General features: G+C 39.7%; 1 protein-coding gene across 3 annotated transcripts in view; it reads left to right on the top strand.

Moving 5' to 3' along the window:
* The window catches only part of LOC108348097 (vomeronasal type-2 receptor 116-like), a 41,746-nt gene extending 32,112 nt beyond the window's left edge, over positions 1 to 9,634 (top strand). For 2 of the 3 annotated variants that reach the window (XR_010053187.1, XR_010053188.1), the window contains one exon: positions 9,446 to 9,634. Coding sequence is in view for 1 of the 3 variants with exons in the window: in XM_063264398.1 (XP_063120468.1) it covers positions 4,918 to 5,822 (905 nt within the window). In the remaining 2 variants the exon portion in view is untranslated. The other variant, XM_063264398.1, reaches the window with a different exon arrangement.
* Positions 9,635 to 22,921: the final 13,287 nt, after the last annotated feature.

Here is a 22,921-nt window from a genome sequence, read left to right on the forward strand (position 1 = left end):
TTTGGTACCTGGTATCTTTCTAGGAAATTGTCTATTTCCTCCAGATTTTCAAGTTTGGTTGAATATAGGCTTTTGTAGTAGGATCTGATGATTTTTTGAATTTCCTCTGATTCTCTTGTTATGTCTCCCTTTTCGTTTTCATTTTGTTAATTTGGACACACTCTCTGTATCCTCTGGTTAGTTTGGCTAAGGGTTTATCTATCTTGTTGATTTTCTCAAAGAACCAGCCTTTGCTTCTGTTGGTTCTTTGTATAGTCCTTTTTTTGTTTCTACTTGGTTGATTTCAGCTTTGAGTTTGATTATTTCCTGCCTTATATTCCTCCTGGGTGTATTTGCTTCTTTTTGTTCTAGAGCTTTCAGGTGTGCTGTCAAGCTGCTGATATATGGTCTTTCCTGTTTATTTCTGAAGGCACTCAGAGCTATGAGTTCTCCTCTTGGCACAGCTTTCACTGTGTCCCATAAGTTTGGGTATGTTGTACCTTCATTTTCATTAAATTCTAGGAAGTGTTTAATTTCTTTCTTTATTTCTTCCTTGACCAGGTTATCGTTGAGTAGGGCACTGTTCAACTTCCACGTGTATCTGGGATTTCTGTCGTTTTTTTTTTTTTTTTGTTTCGTTTTGTTTTGTTTTTATTGAAGTCCAACCTTAATCCATGGTGATCTAATAGGACGCATGGGATTATTTCAATCTTCTTGTATTTGTTGAGGCCTGTTTTTTTTTTTTTTACCAATTATGTGGTCAATTTTGGGGTAGGTACCATGGGTTGCTGAGAAGAAGGTATATATATCCTTTTGTTTTAGGATATAATGTTCTACAAATGTCTGTTAAGTCCTTTTGGTTCATAACTTCTGTTATTCTGTCTCTATCTCTGTTTCATTTCTGTTTCCATGGTCTGTCCATTGGTGGAGGAGTGTTGAAATCTCCTACTATTATTGTGTGAGGTGCAATATGTGCTTTGAGCTTTAGTAAGGTTTCTTTTATGTAGGTAGGTACCCTTGTATTTGGAGGCTAGATATTTAGGATTGAGAGTTCATCTTGGTGGATTTTTCCTTTGATGCATATGAAGCGTCCTTCCTTATCTTTTTTGATGACTTTTGGTTGAAAATCGATTATTCAATATTAGAATCGCTACTCCAGCTTGTTTTCCAGACCATTTGCTTGGAAAGTTGTTTTCCAGCCTTTTTCTCTGAGGTAGTGTCTGTCTTTGTCTCTGAGGTATGTTTAGTGTAGGCAGCAAAATGCTGGGTCCTCATTACGTATCCAGTTTGTTAATATGTGGTTTTTTTGTTGGGAAATTGAGTCCATTGATGTTGAAATATATTAAGGATTGGTGATTGTTTCTTCCTGTTATCTTCATATTTGGAGGTGAATTGTGTTTGTGTGCTCGTCTTCTCGTTATTTTGTTGCAAAACAATTAGGTTCTTGCTTTTTCTAGGATGTAGCTTGCCTCCTTGTGTTGGGCTTTACCATTTATTATCCTTTGTAGGGCTGGACTTGTAGATAGATATTGTGTATATTGGTTTTGTAATGGAATATCTTGGTTTCTCCATCTATGTTAATTGAGAGTTTTGCTGGATACAATAACCTGGGCTGGCACTTGTGTTCTGTTAGTGTCTGTGATACATCTGTCCAGGATTCTGGCTTTAATAGTCTCTGGTGAGAAGTCTGGTGTAATTCTGATAGGTCTGCCTTTATATGTTGCTTGACCTTTTTCCCTTACTGCTTTTAATATTCTTTGTTTTGTGCATTTGGTGTTTTGACTATTATGTAACAGGAGGAGTTTCTTTTCTGGTCCAATCTATTTGGAGTTCTGTAGGCTTCTAGTATGTTTAAGGGCATCTCTTTCTTCAGGTTAGAGAAGTTTTCTTCTATGATTTTGTTGAAGATATTTACTGGTCCTTTGAGCTGGGAGTCTTCACTCTCTTCTATACCTATTATCCTTAGGTTTGATCTTCTCATTTTGTCCTAGATTTCCTGTATGTTATGGGCCATTATCTTTTTCTGTTTTACATTATCTTCAACAGTTGTGTCGATGATTTCTATGGAATCTTCTGCTCCAGATATTCTCTCTTCTATCTATTTTATTCTGTTGGTGATACTTGTATCAATGGCTCCTTGTCTCTTCCTTTGGTTTTCTATATCCAGGGTTGTCTCCCTTTGTGTTTATTTTTATTTTTTCTATTTCCATTTTCAATTCCTTCAACTGTTTGATTATGTTTTCCTGGAATTCTTTCAGGGATTTTTGTGTTTCTTCTCTAAGGCTTCGACTTGTTTACTAGTGTTTTCCCGCATTTCTCTAAGGGAGTTCATTATGTCTTTCTTGAAGTCCTCCATCATCATGATCAAATGTGATCTTAAATCTAGATCTTGCTTCTCCGGTGTGTTTGGATATTCACTGTTTGCTTTGGTGGGAGAATTGGGGTCTGATGATGCCATGTAGTCTTGGTTTCTGTTGCTTGGGTTCCTGCGCTTGGCTCTCGCCATCAGGTTGTCTCTGGTGTTACCTTTTTCTGCTCTTTCCAACAGTGGCTTGACTGTCGTATAGGCCTGTGTGTCAGGAGTGCTATAGACCTGTTTTCCTGTTTTCTTTCAGCCAGTTATGGGAACAGGGTGCTCTGTTTTCAGGCCTATATTCATTCCTGTGCACTGGCTTTCAGCTCTTCCTGTGGGCACGTGTCCTGAGTCCACCAGGCAGGTCACTTGGAGTAGAAAAGTTGGTCTTACCTCTGGTCTGGGGCTTGAAGTTGCTTCTCAGGGCTGGATTTCAGGTCTCTGTGAGGGCAGCAACCAGAAGGGCTTGCCCCTACTTCTGGGTCCCTGTGTGCAGGGGTTCTGTTGGCGCTAGGTGTTTTTCTTTAGAGTCAGAAATGTGGGCAGAGAGTAGTCTTCTCTGGCTTCCCAGGAGTGTTGGCCCCTCTGAAAGTCCAGCTCTCCCTCCCATGGGATTTGGGTGCAGGGAGCTGTTAGACCTGGTCTATTCAGATCTGGGAGCAGTCTGGACTGCAGGGCTCCTGTAGCTTGACTGCCCCTATCTTCCTGTTCCCAGAGGCCCTATACATTTTCCTCTTGGGCCAGGAATGTGGGCAAAGGTGGCCAGATGTGGTGGTCTCTTCTGTTCTGCAGGGTCAGGATTACCCAGACGTCTGGGTGATGGGCTCTCTCTCCCACGGGGTTTGGGAGAAGGGAGCTGTGGACCGGGATCAGCGAGCCGCGGGCACCAGATAGAAATTGGAAGTTTCCGGTCCCAGAATAATTTTGCCTTTGTGTGTCCTGAGTCCACCAGGATGTCACTTGGAGCAGAAAAGTTGGTCTTACCTCTGGTCTCAGGCCTGAAGTCGCTCCTTGGGGCAAGGTTTCAGCTCTCCTTGAGGGCAGCAACCCCATATATTTCTTCACTTACATTTCCAATGTTATCCTCTTTCCTGGTTTCCTGTTCATATGTCCCCATCCATTATCCTTCCCTCATACAGGTATTCCCCCCATCCATTCTCCTTTCTGCCCCCCCCCATATTCCCCTGCACTGGGTGTCCAACCTTTGCAGGACCAAGGGCTTCCCCTTCTACTGGTGCCCCAACAAGTCTATTGTTTGGCACATATGCTGTTGGATCCCTGGGTCAGTCCATGTATAGCCTTTTGGTGGTGGTTTAGTTCCTGGAAGCTCTCGTTGGTTGGCATTGTTGTAAAGATGATCAATATTAATGAGTTTTTGTGAAGTGGTTAGTGCATAATGCCAGAAGAATAAGAGCTAAAGATAATATAGTATATGAAATACGTCATATAATTTTATGATTATGATTCTATCCCATAAATATACAGCCAATGTTAATTAGTTATCAACTCACTGTTGACTAAATATGAAATTATTGGATAGAATTTTTTCATATTTTTATTTTTTAATATTCTATATGAATTCTAAAATAGGAATTCTGGTATTTATAAGTAGTTAAATAATGATATGCCTAAACATAAATGCAATGCATGTGCTTATGATTTTATTTAATATTATTGAGAAAAAAGAAAGTGAAAAAATATATTTCTCAGTGGAAAGCATCATCATTGAAAATACATAATTCTTCAATTTAATGTAACATGTGTGAATTACCATAAAAGTAACAGCACATATCTAAGTTGAATATATAACTTTTAGGCGTGAAAAATTATTCCCATTTCTCTTACCATGTGTCATCTCAATTTGGTAGAATTTAGAAAATTATGTCTTTTATGTTGTTTTTTCAGGAAGTTCTTTCTTTTGTATGTTAATATAGATCAGCTTTCATAATTGTAGAACTGAAAGATATATGTAAATGCCACGCCCCCTAAAGTGAATATCTGTAAACAGAAACCCAAAGTGGTGGAAATGTGAAGTAGTTCTTTGTAAGGCAATAATTTCACAATATCTCAACTTTGAGGAATAGAATCATTACTCCTTATAAATAAACCTTTGGGGGAGAGAATCCTATGTCCTAATCACCATATGAAAACAGACCCATAGGTTACTAATTCAGACAGTTTAGCTAACATAAATCCAACTTTCTCTGAGAACCCAACTGGCACATTCTCATGAGCACTATGTATAAAATTGAGACAACTACAAATGGCCAAGTATTAGCTATATTTTATACAATACCAAATTACTAAGCAACAATATACATTTTCTTACTCTCAAGATAATAAAAAAATCTCATAAATATGCAAGGTAAATAAAAATTTTTATTTGTAACACAAACACCAAAGGCTTTCCTTTACCACATATATGAAAGATACTGTAAAATATAAAATGCTGCTTTAGAGCTATGTTTATTTATAGCAACAAAGAAGGAAGATTGTGCTAAGGTTCTTCAAAATCTTTGGCTAAGATATCCTATGAATTAGAGACAATGTAGAGCTATGCTGGTGATTCTTTGCTTTGCCAATAGACTCAGAGGAGTGTGTGAAGTGTCCAGAAGATTGGTATGCCAACACAGAGCAAACCCACTGCCTGCCAAAAGCTGTGACATTTCTGGCTTATGAAGATCCTTTGGGGATGGCTCTTGTCTGCCTGGCCCTGTGCTTCTCTGTACTTACAGCTCTTGTCCTTGGGGTCTTTCTGAAGCACAGAGAAACTCCCATTGTGAAGGCTAATAACCGTACTCTCAGCTATATTCTACTAACGGCCCTTATATTTTGCTTTCTCTGCTCCTTGCTCTTTGTTGGAAATCCAAATACTACAACATGTATCCTACAGCAGACTACATTTGGAATTCTGTTCACTGTGTCCGTGTCCACAGTCTTGGCCAAAACTCTTACTGTGGTTCTGGCCTTCAGGATCACTGTTCCAGGCAGAAGAATGAGGGGATTGATGGTATCAAGGATATCTAAATACATCATTCCCATCTGTACAGTTGTCCAAATAATTCTCTATGGAATATGGCTATGGACATCACCTCCCTTTGTTGACATCGATACACACTCTGAACATGGCTGCATTACCATCACATGCAGCAAAGGCTCAGTTACGGCATTCTATTGTGTTCTTGGATACTTAGGATCTCTGGCCCTAGTGAGCTTCACAGTGGCTTTCTTGGCCAGGAATCTACCTGACACATTCAATGAAGCCAAGTTCCTGACATTTAGCATGCTGGTGTTCTGCAGTGTCTGGATCACCTTCCTTCCTGTCTACCATAGCTCCAAGGGAAAAGTCATGGTAGCAGTTGAAGTGTTTTCTATTCTGGCCTCCAGTATGGGCCTGCTAGGGTGTATCTTTATCCCGAAATGCTACATTATTTTGTTAAGACCAGACAGAAACTCAATTCAAAAGTTCCGAGACAAAACACACAGTTGAATCAATGAATATTTCTTAAATTTTAAATCATGTGTGAAGTTATTGCATAGCTTGAAGAAAATTGTTTTATTACAAACCTCAAATATTAGATTTAACATGTTATTTGTATGCATACAAGTTAATCATATTTAATTATATTTGTTTTAATTATTTTTTATTAATCATTTTACTCATTGACATTTCATATGATATCCCACTTCCTGGTGATCCCTCCACAAACATTTCATCCCATTCATTCTGTCTCCCTTCCCCTTTGCCTCTATAAGTGTGCTCCTCTAATCACTTACATACACCTGCCTCACAACTCCCGCATCTCCCTACACTGGGGCATCAATCCTCCACAGGACCAAGGACCTCTCCTCCAACTGATGTCAAATAAGGCCATCATGTTCTACATATGTATTTGGAGCCATGAATCCCTCCATGTATACTGTTTGGTTTGTGGTTTAATCTCTAGGTGCTCAGGGTGGTCTGGTTAGTTGATATCCTTCTTCATACAGGGTTATGATTCCCTTGATCTTTTCAGTCCTACCCTTAGCTCCGACACTAGGGTCCCTGTGCTGAGTCCAATGGTGAGTTGTGAGTATCTGTATCTGTATTAATCAGGTGCTGGTAGAACCTCTCAGAGAACATCCATACCAGGTTCCTGTCAGCAAGCACGTCTTGGCATCAGCAAGAGTGTGTGGGGTTGCTATCTGCAGATGAAATCCAACCCTAGGTGGGGTGGTCTCTGGCTGGTCTTTAATTTAGTCTCTGTTCCATTTTCTCCTGTCTTTCCTTTGCACAGGAACATTTCTGGGTTAACAGTTTGAGATGGGTGCATCCTCCCATCTCTCCACTGGGGGTCGTGTCTGTCTACCTGAGGTGTTCTCTGCAGGTTGCAGCTCCCCTTTGCTGAATATTTTGGTGAAAATGATGGACAGTGGGTCCTGGAAGCCTTTGACTTTCCTGGGATTTGGGACATCCTAGTGCCTACCTCCAGGTCCCCATATCTCAGTGCTACATATTTCTCTAATAGTTTTGGCCCTCTGTACTTCTCTCTTATCCTTTCCAATATCTGCCCCTGCTCCCCCATTTTCCCTTCCCCTGCCTCCCTCCCTCTACCTCCTATGATTATTTTGTTCCCCCATCTTGTAGGATTGATGCACCTACACTTTGGTCTTCTTAAGCTCCATATAGTTCTGAAGTTGTATAGTGGATATTTTGCGCTTTTGGGCTAATGTCCACTCATCAGCGAGTGTATTCCATGTGTGTTCTTTTGTGTATTGGTTACTTCACTCATGATGATATTTTCTTGTTCCATCCATTTGCCTGTGAATTTCATGGAACTATTAATTTTAATAGCTGAGTAATACTCTATTATGTAAATACTATATTTTCTGTTTGGATTCTTCCTTTAAGTGACATCCAGGTTCTTTCCAGCTTCTGGCTATTGTACATAAGGCTGTTATGAACACAGTGGAGCATGTACCTTTGTTGTATGTTGGAACATCTTTTGGGTATATGCCAAAGAGTGGTATAGCTGAGTACTCAGGTAGTACTTTATTCAATTTTCTGAGGAAACTACAGACTGATTTCCAGAGTGGTTGTAACAGCTTGCAATTCTACCTGAAATGGAAGAGTCTTCCTTTTTCTCTACACCCTCAGTAGCATCTATTGTCACCTGAGTTTTTAATCTTAGCCATTCTGACTAGCATGATGTGGAACCTCTGGATTGTTTTAATTCACATTTCCCTGATGACTAAGGATGTTCAACATTTCTTTAGGTGCTTCACAGCCATTAGATATTCTTAAGTTGAGGATTCTTTGTTTAGTTCTGTACATCAATTTTAAAAGGGTTATTTGGTTCTCTGAAGTCTAACTTTTTGAGTTCTTTGTATATTGGATATTAGCCCTCTTTCAGATGTAGGACTGGTAAAGAGCTTTTCCCAATGTGGTGGTTGTCATTTTGTCCTAATGACAATGTCTTTTGCTTTACAGAACCTTGCTAATGTATGAGATCCCATTTGTTGATTCTTGATCTTAGAGTGTAAGCGATTGGTGTTCTGTTAAAGAAAATGTCCCCAGTGCCCATGTTTTTGAGTATCTTTCCCATTTTATCGTCTATTAGTTTGAGTGTATCTGGTTTTATGTGGATATTCTTGATCCACTTGGACTTAAGCTTTGTACAGGGTGGTAAGTATGGATCGATTTGCATTCTTCTACATGCTGACATCCAGTTGAACCAGCACCATTTGTTGAAAATGCTATCTTTTGTCCACCAGATGATTTTAGCTCCTTTGTCCAAGAACAAGTGACCATAGGTGTGTGGTTTCCTTTCTGGGTCTTCAATTCCATTCCACTCATCTACCTGCCTGTCTCTCTACCAATACCATACAATTTTTATCAGTATTGCTCTGTAATATTGCTTGAGGTCGGGAATGGTGATTCTCCTGGAAATTCTTTTATTGTTGAGGATAGTTTTCACTATCCTAGGTTTTTTGTTATTCCAAATTAATTAGCAAATTGCTCTTTCTGACTCTGTGAAGAATTGAGTTGGCATTATGATGGGGATTACATTGATCTGTAGATTGCATTTGGTAAAATGGTCATTTTTCCTATAATAATCCTGCCAATCCATGAGCATGGGAGATCTTTCCATCTTCTGAGATCTTTAATTTCTGCTTTTAGAGACTTGAAGTCCAGTTTATACAGGTCTTTCACTTTCTTGATTAGAGTCACATCAAGGTGTATTACTTGCCACTTGGGTCTGTTTCTCTAATTTCTTTTTCAGTCTGTTTATTCTTTGAGTAGAGGAAGGCTACTGATTTGTTTGAGCTAATTTTATATCCAGCCCCTTTGCTGAAGTTGTTTGTCATGTGTATACTATCATATCTTCTTCTCCTTCTCCTTCTCCTTCTTCTCCTTCTTCTCCTTCTCCTCCTTCTCCTCCTCCTCCTCTTCCTCCTCTTCCTCCTCCTCCTCCTCCTCCTCCTCCTCTTCTTCTTCTTCTTCTTCTTCTTCTTCTTCTTCTTCTTCTTCTTCTTCTTCTTCTTCTTCTTCTTCTTCTTCTTCGTCTTCTTCTTCTTCTTCTTCTTCTAACCTTTTCTTTCTCATTTACTCCCAGATGGATCATTAATATTAATATCACAGTATTAAACATAAATAACTTTAAAAGCTGTCCACTATTTACAAATTAAACTAGTTCAAACTAGTCCAGTCTCTTTTAAAATATCAGCTCTTTAAAAATCCAAAATCTCTTTTAAAAGTTCAAAGTCTTTCATCTGTGGGTTCCTGTAAAAATCAAAATTAAGTTCTTCCCTTTTTCTTCACAAGAGAAGAATCAGGGTACAATCATAATCTGAACCAAACAAAACCAAACTCCAACAGTGTAAATAACTTGATGTTCAGGATCTGTGATTGACTTCACAATCTTCTTGTCTCCTCCAAAGGCTTAGGTCACGTCTCCAGCTCTGCCCTCTACAGCACACACAGCTTGTCTCCTAGGCTGAGGCTGGCTCCACACTATTGCTGTTACTGTTCTTGGTGGTCATCCCATGGTACTGGCATCTCCAAAACTATTGGGGTATCTTGCTTCAACTAGGTTGCATTTTCACCAATAGCCTCTCCTGGGCTTTCCACAGGGTCTCCAGCACTGCCATACAGCATGAAGCCTCAGCTGTTGCACATGGCCCCTCCATGCCTTCAACACTAGTACCACCTGGGTGACTCTTAAACTACCAAGTTCAACTGCAGCGTGAGGTACAAACTTGGATAATTCTGGATAAAACTTCTGTGTAGTGACCCTGAGAAACACTTTCCAAAAGATTTCACATTGGCGATGCTGGTCTCTTCTTTTTCTTTTTTTTCTTTCTTTTTTTTGTCATCTTTATTAACTTGGGTATTTCTTTTTTTTTTCCTCCATCTTTGTGAAATTGGGTATTTCTTATTTACATTTCCATTGTTATTCCCTTTTCCGGTTTTTGGGTCAACATCCCCTAACCCCTCCCCCTCCCCTACTCTATGGGTGTTCCCCTCCTCATCCTCCCCCATTACCACCCTCCCCCCAACAATCACTTTCACTGGGGGTTCAGTGTTGGCAGGACCAACGGCTTCCCCTTCCACTGGTGCTCTTACTAGGCTATTCGTTGCTACCTATGAGGTTGGAGCCCAGGGTCAAGTCCTTGTATAGTCATGGCTTATTCCCTGGAAGCTCTGGTTGGTTGGCATTGTCGTTCATATGGGGTCTCAAGCCCCTTCAAGCTCTTTCAGTCCTTTCTAAGATTCCTTCAACGAGGGTCCCATTCTCAGTTCAGTGGTTTAATGATGGCACTCGCCTATGTATTTGCCATATTCCAGCTGTGTCTCTCAGGAGAGATCTGCATGTGGTTTCTGTCTGGCTGGACTTTTTTGCTTCATCCATCTTATCTAGTTTGGTGGCTGTATATGTATGGGCCACATGTGGGGCAGGCTCTGAATGGGTGTTCCTTCTGCCACTGTTCTAAATTTTATCTCCCTATTCCCTCCCAAGGCTGTTCTTGTTCCCCTTTTAAAGGAGTGAGGCATTTGCATTTTGGACATCCTTCTTAAGTTTCGTGTGTTCTGTGCATCTAGGGTAATTCAAGCATTTGGGCTAAATATCCACGTATCAATGTGTGCATACCATGTGTGTTTTTCTGTAATTGGGTTACCTCACTCAGGATGATATTTTCTAGTTCCATCCACTTGCCTGTGAAATTCATAAATTCATTGTTTTTGATAGGTGAGTAATATTCCTTTGTATAGATGTGCCACATCTTCTGTATCCATTCCTCTGTTGAAGGGCATCTGGGTTCTTTCCAGCTTTTGGCTATTATAAATAAGGCTGTTATGAACATAGTGGAGCATGTGTCTTTGTTATATTCTGCAAAATTAAAACTGATGGAGCACTACCAAATTCCTTCTATGAAGCCACATTACTCTTATACCAGAACCATATAAAGACCCAACAAAGAAAGAGAACTTCAGACCAATTTTCATTATGAATATCGACACAATGATCCTCAATAAAATTCTTGCAAACCGAATCCAAGAACACATCAAAACAATCATCCATCATGAACAAGAAGGCTTCACTCCAGGGATGCAGGGATGGTTTAATATACAGAAAACCATCAACATAATCCACTATATAAACAAACTGAAAGAACAAAACCACATGATCATTTCATTAGATGCTGAGAAAGCATTTGACAAAATTCAACACCCCTTCATGATAAAAGTCCTGAAAAGAACAGGAATTCAAGGCCCATGCCTAAACTAAGTAAAAGCCATATACAGCAAACAAGCAGTTAATATTAAACTAAATGCAGAGAAACTTGAAACAATCTCACTAAAATCAGGGACGAGACAAGGCTGCCCACTCTCTCCCTACTTATTCAATATAGTTCTTGAAGTTCTAGCCAGAGCAATCAGACAACAAAAGTAGGTCAAAGGGATACAGGCTCAAAGGAAGAAGTCAAAATATCACGATTTGCAGATGATATGATAGTATACTTAAGTGATCCCAAAAGTTCCATCAGAGAACTACTAAACCTGATAAACACTTTCAGCAAAGTGGTTGGGTATAAAATTAACTCAAATAAATCAGTAGCCTTCCTCTACACAAAAGAGAAACAAGCTTAGAAAGAAATTAGGGAAATGACACCCTTCATAATAGTCCCTATAATATAAAATACCTCGGTGTGACTCTAACCAAGCAAGTGAACGATCTGTATGATAAGAACTTTAAGCCTCTGAAGAAAGAAATTGAAGAAGATCTCAGAAGATCAAAATATCTCCCATGCTCATGGATTGGCAGGATTAATATAATAAAAATGGCCATTTTACCAAGAGCGATCTACAGATTCAATGCAATCCTCATCAAAATTCCAACCCAATTCTTCATATAATTAGACAGAACAATTTGCAAGTTCATCTGGAATAACAAAAAAACCCAGGATAGCTAAAACTATCTTTAACAATAAAAAGACTTCCAGGGGAATCAGTATACGTGAACGCAAGTAGTGTTACAGAGCAATAATGATAAAAATGTATGGAATTGGTACAGAGAAAGGCAGATAGACCAGTGGAATAGAATTGAAGACCCAGAAATGAACTTACAAACCTATGGTCACTTGATTTTTGACAAAGGACCAAAACCATCCAATGGAAAAAAGATAGCATTTTCAGCAAATGGTGCTGGTTCAACTGGAGGTCAGGATGTAGAAGAATGCAGATTAGTCCATGCTTATCACTCTGTAGAAAGCTTAAGTCCAAGTTGAGCAAGGACCTTCACATCAAACCAGATACACTAAAACTAATAGAAGAGAAAGTGGGGAAGTATCTCGAACATATAGGCACTGGAGAAAATTTCCTGAACAAACACCAATGCCTTACACTTTAAGATAAAGAATGGACAAATGGGATCTCATAAAACTGCAGAGCTTTTGTAAGGCAAAGGACACTGTTGTTAGGACAAAACGGCAACCAACAGATTGGGAAAAGATCTTTACCAATCCTACAACTGATATGTATATGAAGTTAGACTGCAGCAAAACAAATAACCCTATTAAAAATGGGGTTCAAAGAATACCCTTGGGAGGGAATAGGGAGGCAAAGTTTAGAACAGAGGCAGAAAGAACACCCATTCTGAGTCTGACCCACATGTGGCCCATACACATACAGCCATCCAATTAGATAAGATGGATGAAGCAAAGAAGTGCAGGCTAACAGGAACCAGATGTAGATCTCTCCTGAGAGACACAGCCAGAATACAGCAAATACATAGGCGAATGCCAGCAGCAAACCACTGAACTGAGAACAGGACCCCCATTCAAGGAATCAGAGAAAGGAATGGAAGATTTTGAAAGGGCTCAAGACCCCATTTGAACAACAAAGCCAAGCAACCAGAGCTTCCAGGGACTAAGCCACTACCCATAGACTATGCATGGACTGACCCTGGACTCCAACCTCATAGGTAGCAAAGAATAGCCTACTAAGAGCACCAGTGGAAGGGGAAGCTTTTGGTCCTGCTAACACTGTACCCCCAGTGAAGGTGATTGTTGGGGGGAGGTCGGTAATGGGGGGAGGATGGGGAAGGGGAACACTCATAGAGAAGACAAAGGGGAGGGTTTAGGGGAATGTTGGCCTGGAAATGGGGAAAGGGAATAACAATTGAAATGTAAATAAGAAATAACAAAGTTAATAAAGATAAAAAAGAAATTGAAATAAATTTATATTCTTGAGAAAAATTGAACAGCTGAAGACCTGTAGATAGGAAAAACTACACACCCAAAAGCAGAACACTCTGTTCACATAAGTGGCTGAAAGAAAACAGGAAGGCAGGTCTACAGCACTCCTGATACACAGGCCTATAGGACGGTCTAGCCACTGTCAGAAATAGCAGAACAAGGTAAGACCAGAGACAATCTGATGGCGAGAGGCAAGCTCAGAAACCCAAGCAACAGAAACCAAGACAACATGGCGTCATCGGAGATCAAGTCTCCCACCAAAGCAAACACTGAATATCCAAATACACCCGAAAAGCAAGATCTAGATTTAAAATCACATTTGATCAAGATGATGGAGGGCTTCAAGAAAGACATAATGAACTCCCTTAGGGAAGCACAGGAAAACATAAATAAACAAGTAGAAACCTATAAAGAGGAATCACAAAAATCACAAAGAATTCCAGGAAAAGACAATCAAACAGGTAAAGGAATTAAAAATGGAAATAGAAGCAATAAAGGGAGACAATCCTGGATATAGAAAACCAAAGGAAGAGACAAGAAGCCGTAGATACAAGCATCACCAACAGAATACAAGAGATAGAAGAGAGAATCTCAGCAGCAGAAGATTCCATAGAAATCATCGACACAACCATCAAAGATAATGTAAAATGGAAAAAGCTACTGGTCCAAAACATACAGGAAATCCAGGACTCAATGAGAAGATCAAACCTAAGAATAATAGGTATAGAAGAGAGTGAAGACTCCCAGCTCAAAGGACCAGTAAATATCTTCAACAAAATCATAGAAGAAAACTTCCTAACCTAAAGAAAGAGATGCCCATAAACATAAAGAAACCTACAGAACTCAAAATAGATTGGACCAGAAGAGAAACTCCTCCCGTCACATAATAGTCAAAATATCAAATGCACAAAACAAAGAAAGAATATCAAAAGCAGTAAGGGAAAAAGGTCAAGTAACATATAAAGGCAGACCTGTCAGAATCACACCAGACTTCTCACCAGAGAGTATGAAAGCCAGAAGATCCTGGACAGATGTCATCCAGACCCTAAGAGAACACAAATGCCAGCCCAGGTTACTGTATCCAGCAAAACTTTCAATTAACATAGATGGAGAAACCAAGATATTTCACGATGAAACCAAATTTACACAATATCTTTCTACAAATCCAGCACTACAAACGATAATAAATGGTAAATCCCAATCTAAGGAGGCAAGCTAGACCCTAGAGAAAGCAAGAAACTACTCATCTTGGCAACAAATCAAAGAGAAGAAAAGTGCACAAACATAATCTCACATCCAAATACAAATATAACAGGAAGCAACAATCACTATTCCTTAATATCTCTCAATATCAATGGACTCAACTCCCCAATAAAAAAGACATAGATTAATAAACTGGGCAGGCAAGGAAGACCCTTCATTCTGCTGCCTACAGGAAACACACCTCAGAGATAAAGACAGACACTACCTCAGAGTGAAAGACTGGAAAACAATTTTCCAAGCAAATGGTCTGAAGAAGCAAGCTGGTGTAGCCATTCTAATACTGAATAAAATCGATTTCCAACCAAAAGTCATCAAAAAAGATAAGGAAGAACACTTCATATTCATCCAAGAAAAAATCCACTAAGATGAACTCTCAATCCTAAATATCTATGCTCCAAATACAAGGGCATCTACAAACATAAAAGACACTTTACGATCCCGGCCCGCAGCAGCTCTCTGCTCCCAGACCCGGTGAGAGAGAAACCCAACCGCCTGGTCAGGTGGGCACTCCTGAGGCTGCAGAGCGGAAGAGACCACCAACACTGCTCACCCCTGCCCACATCCCTGGCCCAAGAGGAAACTGTATAAGGCCTCTGGGCTCCCGTGGGGGAGGGCCCAGGAGCAGCAGGACCCCTGCCAGAGACACCGCCTGAACCTGAAAGAAACAGACCGGATAAACAGTTCTCTGCACCCAAATCCCGTGGGAGGGAGAGCTAAACCTTCAGAGAGGCAGACAAGCCTGGGAAACCAGAAGAGACTGCTCCCTGCACACACATCTCGGACGTCAGAGGAAAAAGCCAAAGACCATCTGGAATCCTGGTGCACTGAAGCTCCCGGAAGGGGCGGCACAGGTCTTCCTGGTTGCTGCTGCTGCAGAGAGCCCCTGGGCAGCACCCCACGAGCAAACCTGAGCCTCGGGACCACAGGTAAGACCAAATTTTCTGCTGCAAGAAAGCTGCCTGGTGAACTCAAGACACAGGCCCACAGGAACAGCTGAAGACCTGTAGAGAGGAAAAACTACACACCCGAAAGCAGAACACTCTGTCCCCATAACTGACTGAAAGAGAGGAAAACAGGTCTACAGCACTCCTGACACACAGGCTTATAGGACAGTCTAGCCACTGTCAGAAATAGCAGAACAAAGTAACACTAGAGATAATCTGATGGCGAGAGGCAAGCGCAGGAACCCAAGCAACAGAAACCAAGACTACATGCCATCATCGGAGCCCAATTCTCCCACCAAAACAAACATGGAATATCCAAACACACCAGAAAAGCAAGATCTAGTTTCAAAATCATATTTGATCATGATGCTGGAGGACTTCAAGAAAGACATGAACACACTTAGGGAAGCACAGGAAAACATTAATAAACAAGTAAAAGCCTACAGAGAGGAATCGCAAAAATCCCTGAAAGAATTCCAGGAAAACACAATCAAACAGTTGAAGGAATTAAAAATGGAAATAGAAGCAATCAAGAAAGAACACATGGAAACAACCAAGGATATAGAAAACCAAAAGAAGAGACAAGGAGCTGTAGATACAAGCTTCACCAACAGAATACAAGAGATGGAAGAGAGAATCTCAGGAGCAGAAGATTCCATAGAAATCATTGACTCAACTGTCAAAGATAATGTAAAGAGGAAAAAGCTACTGGTCCAAAACATACAGGAAATCCAGGACTCAATGAGAAGATCAAACCTAAGGATAATAGGTATAGAAGAGAGTGAAGACTCCCAGCTCAAAGGACCAGTAAATATCTTCAACAAAATCATAGAAGAAAACTTCCCTAACCTAAAAAAAGAGATACCCATAGACATACAAGAAGCCTACAGAACTCCAAATAGATTGGACCAGAAAAGAAACACCTCCCGTCACATAATAGTCAAAACACCAAACGCACAAAATAAAGAAAGAATATTAAAAGCAGTCAGGGAAAAAGGTCAAGTAACATATAAAGGGAGACCTATCAGAATCACACCAGACTTCTCGCCAGAAACTATGAAGGCCAGAAGATCCTGGACTGATGTTATACAGACCCTAAGAGAACACAAATGCCAGCCCAGGTTACTGTATCCAGCAAAACTCTCAATTAACATTGATGGAGAAACCAAGATATTCCATGACAAAACCAAATTTACACAATATCTTTCTACAAATCCAGCACTACAAAGGATAATAAATGGTAAAGCCCAACATAAGGAGGCAAGCTATACCCTAGAAGAAGCAAGAAACTAATCGTCTTGGCAAGAAAACAAAGAGAATGAAAGCACACAAACATAACCTCACATCCAAATATGAATATAACGGGAAGCAATAATCACTATTCCTTAATATCTCTCAATATCAATGGCCTCAACTCCCCAATAAAAAGACATAGATTAACAAACTGGATACGCAACGAGGACCCTGCTTTCTGCTGCCTACAGGAAACACACCTCAGAGACAAAGACAGACACTACCTCAGAGTGAAAGGCTGGAAAACAACTTTCCAAGCAAATGGTCAGAAGAAGCAAGCTGGAGTAGCCATTCTAATATCAAATAAAATCAATTTCCAACTAAAAGTCATCAAAAAAGATAAGGAAGGACACTTCATATTCATCAAAGGAAAAATCCACCAGGATGAACTCTCAATCCTAAATATCTATGCCCCAAATACAAGGGCACCTACGTACGTAAAAGAAACCTTACTAAAGCTCAAAACACACATTGCACCTCACACAATAATAGTGGGAGATTTCAACACCCCACTCTCATCAATGGACAGATCATGGAAACAGAAATTAAACAGTGATGTAGACAGACTAAGAGAAGTCATGAGCCAAATGGACTTAACGGATATTTATAGAACATTCTATCCTAAAGCAAAAGGATATACCTTCTTCTCAGCTCCTCATGGTACTTTCTCCAAAATTGACCATATAATTGGTCAAAAAACGGGCCTCAACAGGTACAGAAAGATAGAAATAATCCCATGCGTGCTATCGGACCACCACGGCCTAAAACTGGTCTTCAATAACAATAAGGGAAGAATGCCCACATATACGTGGAAATTGAACAATGCTCTACTCAATGATAACCTGGTCAAGGAAGAAATAAAGAAAGAAATTAAAAACTTTTTAGAATTTAATGAAAATGAAGATACAACATACTCAAACTTATGGGACACAATGAAAGCTGTGCTAAGAGGAAAACTCATAGCGCTGAGTGCCTGCAGAAAGAAACAGGAAAGAGCATATGTCAGCAGCTTGACAGCACACCTAAAAGCTCTAGAACAAAAAGAAGAGAATACACCCAGGAGGAGTAGAAGGCAGGAAATAATCAAACTCAGAGCTGAAATCAACCAAGTAGAAACAAAAAGGACCATAGAAAGAATCAACAGAACCAAAAGTTGGTTCTTTGAGAAAATCAACAAGATAGATAAACCCTTAGCCAGACTAACGAGAGGACACAGAGAGTGCTTCCAAATTAACAAAATCAGAAATGAAAAGGGAGACATAACTACAGATTCAGAGGAAATTCAAAAAATCATCAGATCTTACTATAAAAACCTATATTCAACAAAATTTGAAAATCTTCAGGAAATGGACAATTTCCTAGACAGATACCAGGTATTGAAGTTAAATCAGGAACAGATAAACCAGTTAAACAACCCCATAACTCCTAAGGAAATAGAAGCAGTCATTAAAGGTCTTCCAACCAAAAAGAGCCCAGGTCCAGACGGGTTTAGTGCAGAATTCTATCAAACCTTCATAGAAGACCTCATACCAATATTATCCAAACTATTCCACAAAATTGAAACAGATGGAGCACTACCGAATTCCTTCTACGAAGCCACAATTACTCTTATACCTAAACCACACAAAGACACAACAAAGAAAGAGAACTTCAGACCAATTTCCCTTATGAATATCGACGCAAAAATACTCAATAAAATTCTGGCAAACCGAATTCAAGAGCACATCAAAACAATCATCCACCATGATCAAGTAGGCTTCATCCCAGGCATGCAGGGATGGTTTAATATACGGAAAACCATCAACGTGATCCATCATATAAACAAACTGAAAGAACAAAACCACATGATCATTTCATTAGATGCTGAGAAAGCATTTGACAAAATTCAACACCTCTTCATGATAAAAGTCCTGGAAAGAATAGGAATTCAAGGCCCATACCTAAACATAGTAAAAGCCATATACAGCAAACCAGTTGCTAACATTAAACTAAATGGAGAGAAACTCGAAGCAATCCCACTAAAATCAGGGACTAGACAAGGCTGCCCACTCTCTCCCTACTTATTCAATATAGTTCTTGAAGTTCTAGCCAGAGCAATCAGACAACAAAAGGAGATCAAGGGGATACAGATCAGAAAAGAAGAGGTCAAAATATCACTATTTGCAGATGACATGATAGTATATTTAAGTGATCCCAAAAGTTCCACCAGAGAACTACTAAAGCTGATAAACAACTTCAGCAAAGTGGCTGGGTATAAAATTAACTCAAATAAATCAGTTGCCTTCCTCTATACAAAAGAGAAACAAGCCGAGAAAGAAATTAGGGAAACGACACCCTTCATAATAGACCCAAATAATATAAAGTACCTCGGTGTGACTTTAACCAAGCAAGTAAAAGATCTGTACAATAAGAACTTCAAGACACTGAGGAAAGAAATTGAAGAAGACCTCAGAAGATGGAAAGATCTCCCATGCTCATGGATTGGCAGGATTAATATAGTAAAAATGGCCATTCTACCAAAAGCAATCTACAGATTCAATGCAATCCCCATCAAAATACCAATTTAATTCTTCAAAGAGTTAGACAGAACAATTTGCAAATTCATCTGGAATAACAAAAAACCCAGGATAGCTAAAGCTATCCTCAACAATAAAAGGACTTCAGGGGGAATCACTATCCCTGAACTCAAGCAGTATTACAGAGCAATAGTGATAAAAACTGCATGGTATTGGTACAGAGACAGACAGATAGACCAATGGAATAGAATTGAAGACCCAGAAATGAACCCACACACCTATGGTCACTTGATTTTTGACAAAGGAGCCAAAACCATCCAATGGAAAAAAGATAGCATTTTCAGCAAATGGTGCTGGTTCAACTGGAGGTCAAAATGTAGAAGAATGCAGATCGATCCATGCTTATCACCCTGTACAAAGCTTAAGTCCAAGTGGATCAAGGACCTCCACATCAAACCAGACACACTCAAACTAATAGAAGAAAAACTAGGGAAGCATCTGGAACACATGGGCACTGGAAAAAATTTCCTGAACAAAACACCAATGGCTTATGCTCTAAGATCAAGAATCGACAAATGGGATCTCATAAAACTGCAAAGCTTCTGTAAGGCAAAGGACACGGTGGTTAGGACAGAACGGCAACCAACGGATTGGGAAAAGATCTTTACCAATCCTACAACAGATAGAGGCCTTATATCCAAAATATACAAAGAACTCAATAAGTAAGACCGCAGGGAAACAAATAACCCTATTAAAAAATGGGGTTCAGAGCTAAACAAAGAATTCACAGCTGAGGAATGCCGAATGGCTGAGAAACACCTAAAGAAATGTTCAACATCTTTAGTCATAAGGGAAATGCAAATCAAAACAACCCTGAGATTTCACCTCACACCAGTGAGAATGGCTAAGATCAAAAACTCAGGTGACAGCAGATGTTGGCGAGGATGTGGAGAAAGAGGAACACTCCTACGTTGTTGGTGGGATTGCAGACTGGTAAAACCATTCTGGAAATCAGTCTGGAGCTTCCTCAGAAAATTGGACATTGAACTGCCTGAGGATCCAGCTATACCTCTCTTGGGCATATACCCAAAAGATGCCTCAACATATAAAAGAGACACGTGCTCCACTATGTTCATCGCAGCCTTATTTATAATAGCCAGAAAATGGAAAGAACCGAGATGCCCTTCAACAGAGGAATGGATACAGAAAATGTGGTACATCTACACAATGGAATATTAGTCAGCTATCAAAAACAACGAGTCTATGAAATTCGTAGGCAAATGGTTGGAACTGGAAAATATCATCCTGAGTGAGCTAACCCAATCACAGAAAGACATACATGGTATGCACTCATTGATAAGTGGCTATTAGCCCAAATGCTTGAATTACCCTAGATCCCTAGAACAAACGAAACTCAAGACGGATGATCAAAATGTGAATGCTTCACTCCTTCTTTAAATGAGGAAAAAGAATACCCTTGGCTGGGAAGGGAGAGGCAAAGATTAAAACAGAGACTGAAGGAACACCCATTCAGAGCCTGCCCCACAGGTGGCCCATACATATACAGCCACCCAATTGGACAAGATGGATGAAGCAAAGAAGTGCAGACCGACAGGAGCCGGATGTAGATCGCTCCTGAGAGACACAGCCAGAATACAGCAAATACAGAGGCGAATGCCAGCAGCAAACCACTGAGCTGAGAATAGGTCCCCCGTTGAAGGAATCAGAGAAAGAACTGGAAGAGCTTGAAGGGGCTCGAGACCCGAAAAGTACAACAATGTCAAGCAACCAGAGCTTCCAGGGACTAAGCCACTACCTAAAGACTATATATGGACTGACCCTGGACTCTGACCCCATAGGTAGCAATGAATATCCTAGTAAGAGCACCAGTGGAAGGGGAAGCCCTGGGTCCTGCTAAGACTGAACCCCCAGTGAACTAGACTATGGGGGGAGGGCGGCAATGGGGGGAGGGTTGGGAGGGGAACACCCATAAGGAAGGGGAGGGGGGAGGGGGATTTTGCCCGGAAACCGGGAAAGGGAATAACACTCGAAATGTATATAAGAAATACTCAAGTTAATAAAAAAAATAAAAAAATTAAAAAAAAAAAAGAAAAAAGACCTCCAAATGCCATATGTTTATATACATGGTTTATAAAATGAGATTTTTAACCCGTGAAGTACTTTGCAAATGATAGAACAGCATTATTATCTATTATGTGAAGACTTTAAAAACATAATTGAATAATGGGGGTAACTGTGTATTATCTTAATAAAGAAATAAAATATCTCCATAAAGAATTCATTTATTATTAAACTGAAAAAGTAATTTTTTGAGGAAACCTCAAATTCAGTAGATCTCAGAATTTCATATAGGAATTAATTTGGAGACAAAATGTCATAAAAAATAAAACAAAATCAGAAATGAAAAGGGAGACATAACTACAGATTCGGAGGAAATTCAAAAAATCATCAGATCTTACTATAAAAACCTATATTCAACAAAATTTGAAAATCTTCAGGAAATGGACAATTTCCTAGACAGATACCAGGTATCGAAGTTAAATCAGGAACAGATAAACCAGTTAAACAACCCCATAACTCCTAAGGAAATAGAAGCAGTCATTAAAGGTCTCCCAACCAAAAAGAGCCCAGGTCCAGACGGGTTTAGTGCAGAATTCTATCAAACCTTCATAGAAGACCTCATACCAATATTATCCAAACTATTCCACAAAATTGAAACAGATGGAGCACTACCAAATTCCTTCTACGAAGCCACAATTACTCTTATACCTAAACCACACAAAGACACAACAAAGAAAGAGAACTTCAGACCAATTTCCCTTATGAATATCGACGCAAAAATACTCAATAAAATTCTGGCAAACCGAATTCAAGAGCACATCAAAACAATCATCCACCATGATCAAGTAGGCTTCATCCCAGGCATGCAGGAACGGTTTAATATACGGAAAACCATCAACGTGATCCATTATATAAACAAACTGAAAGAACAGAACCACATGATCATTTCATTAGATGCTGAGAAAGCATTTGACAAAATTCAACACCCCTTCATGATAAAAGTCCTGGAAAGAATAGGAATTCAAGGCCCATACCTAAACATAGTAAAAGCCATATACAGCAAACCAGTTGCTAACATTAAACTAAATGGAGAGAAACTCGAAGCAATCCCACTAAAATCAGGGACTAGACAAGGCTGCCCACTCTCTCCCTACTTATTCAATATACTTCTTGAAGTTCTAGCCAGAGCAATCAGACAACAAAAGGAGATCAAAGGGATACAGATTGGAAAAGAAGAGGTCAAAATATCACTATTTGCAGATGACATGATAGTATATTTAAGTGATCCTAAAAGTTCCACCAGAGAACTACTAAAGCTGATAAACAACTTCAGCAAAGTGGCTGGGTATAAAATTAACTCAAATAAATCAGTTGCCTTCCTCTATACAAAAGAGAAACAAGCCGAGAAAGAAATTAGGGAAACGACACCCTTCATAATAGACCCAAATAATATAAAGTACCTCGGTGTGACTTTAACCAAGCAAGTAAAAGATCTGTACAGTAAGAACTTCAAGACACTGAGGAAAGAAATTGAAGAAGACCTCAGAAGATGGAAAGATCTCCCATGCTCATGGATTGGCAGGATCAATATAGTAAAAATGGCCATTTTACCAAAAGCAATCTACAGATTCAATGCAATCCCCATCAAAATACCAATCCAATTCTTCAAAGAGTTAGACAGAACCATTTGCAAATTCATCTGGAATAACAAAAAACCCAGGATAGCTAAAGCTATCCTCAACAATAAAAGG

The sequence above is a fragment of the Rattus norvegicus genome, chromosome 7 (assembly GCF_036323735.1).
Source record: "Rattus norvegicus strain BN/NHsdMcwi chromosome 7, GRCr8, whole genome shotgun sequence".
Classification (NCBI taxonomy): Eukaryota; Metazoa; Chordata; class Mammalia; order Rodentia; family Muridae; genus Rattus; species Rattus norvegicus.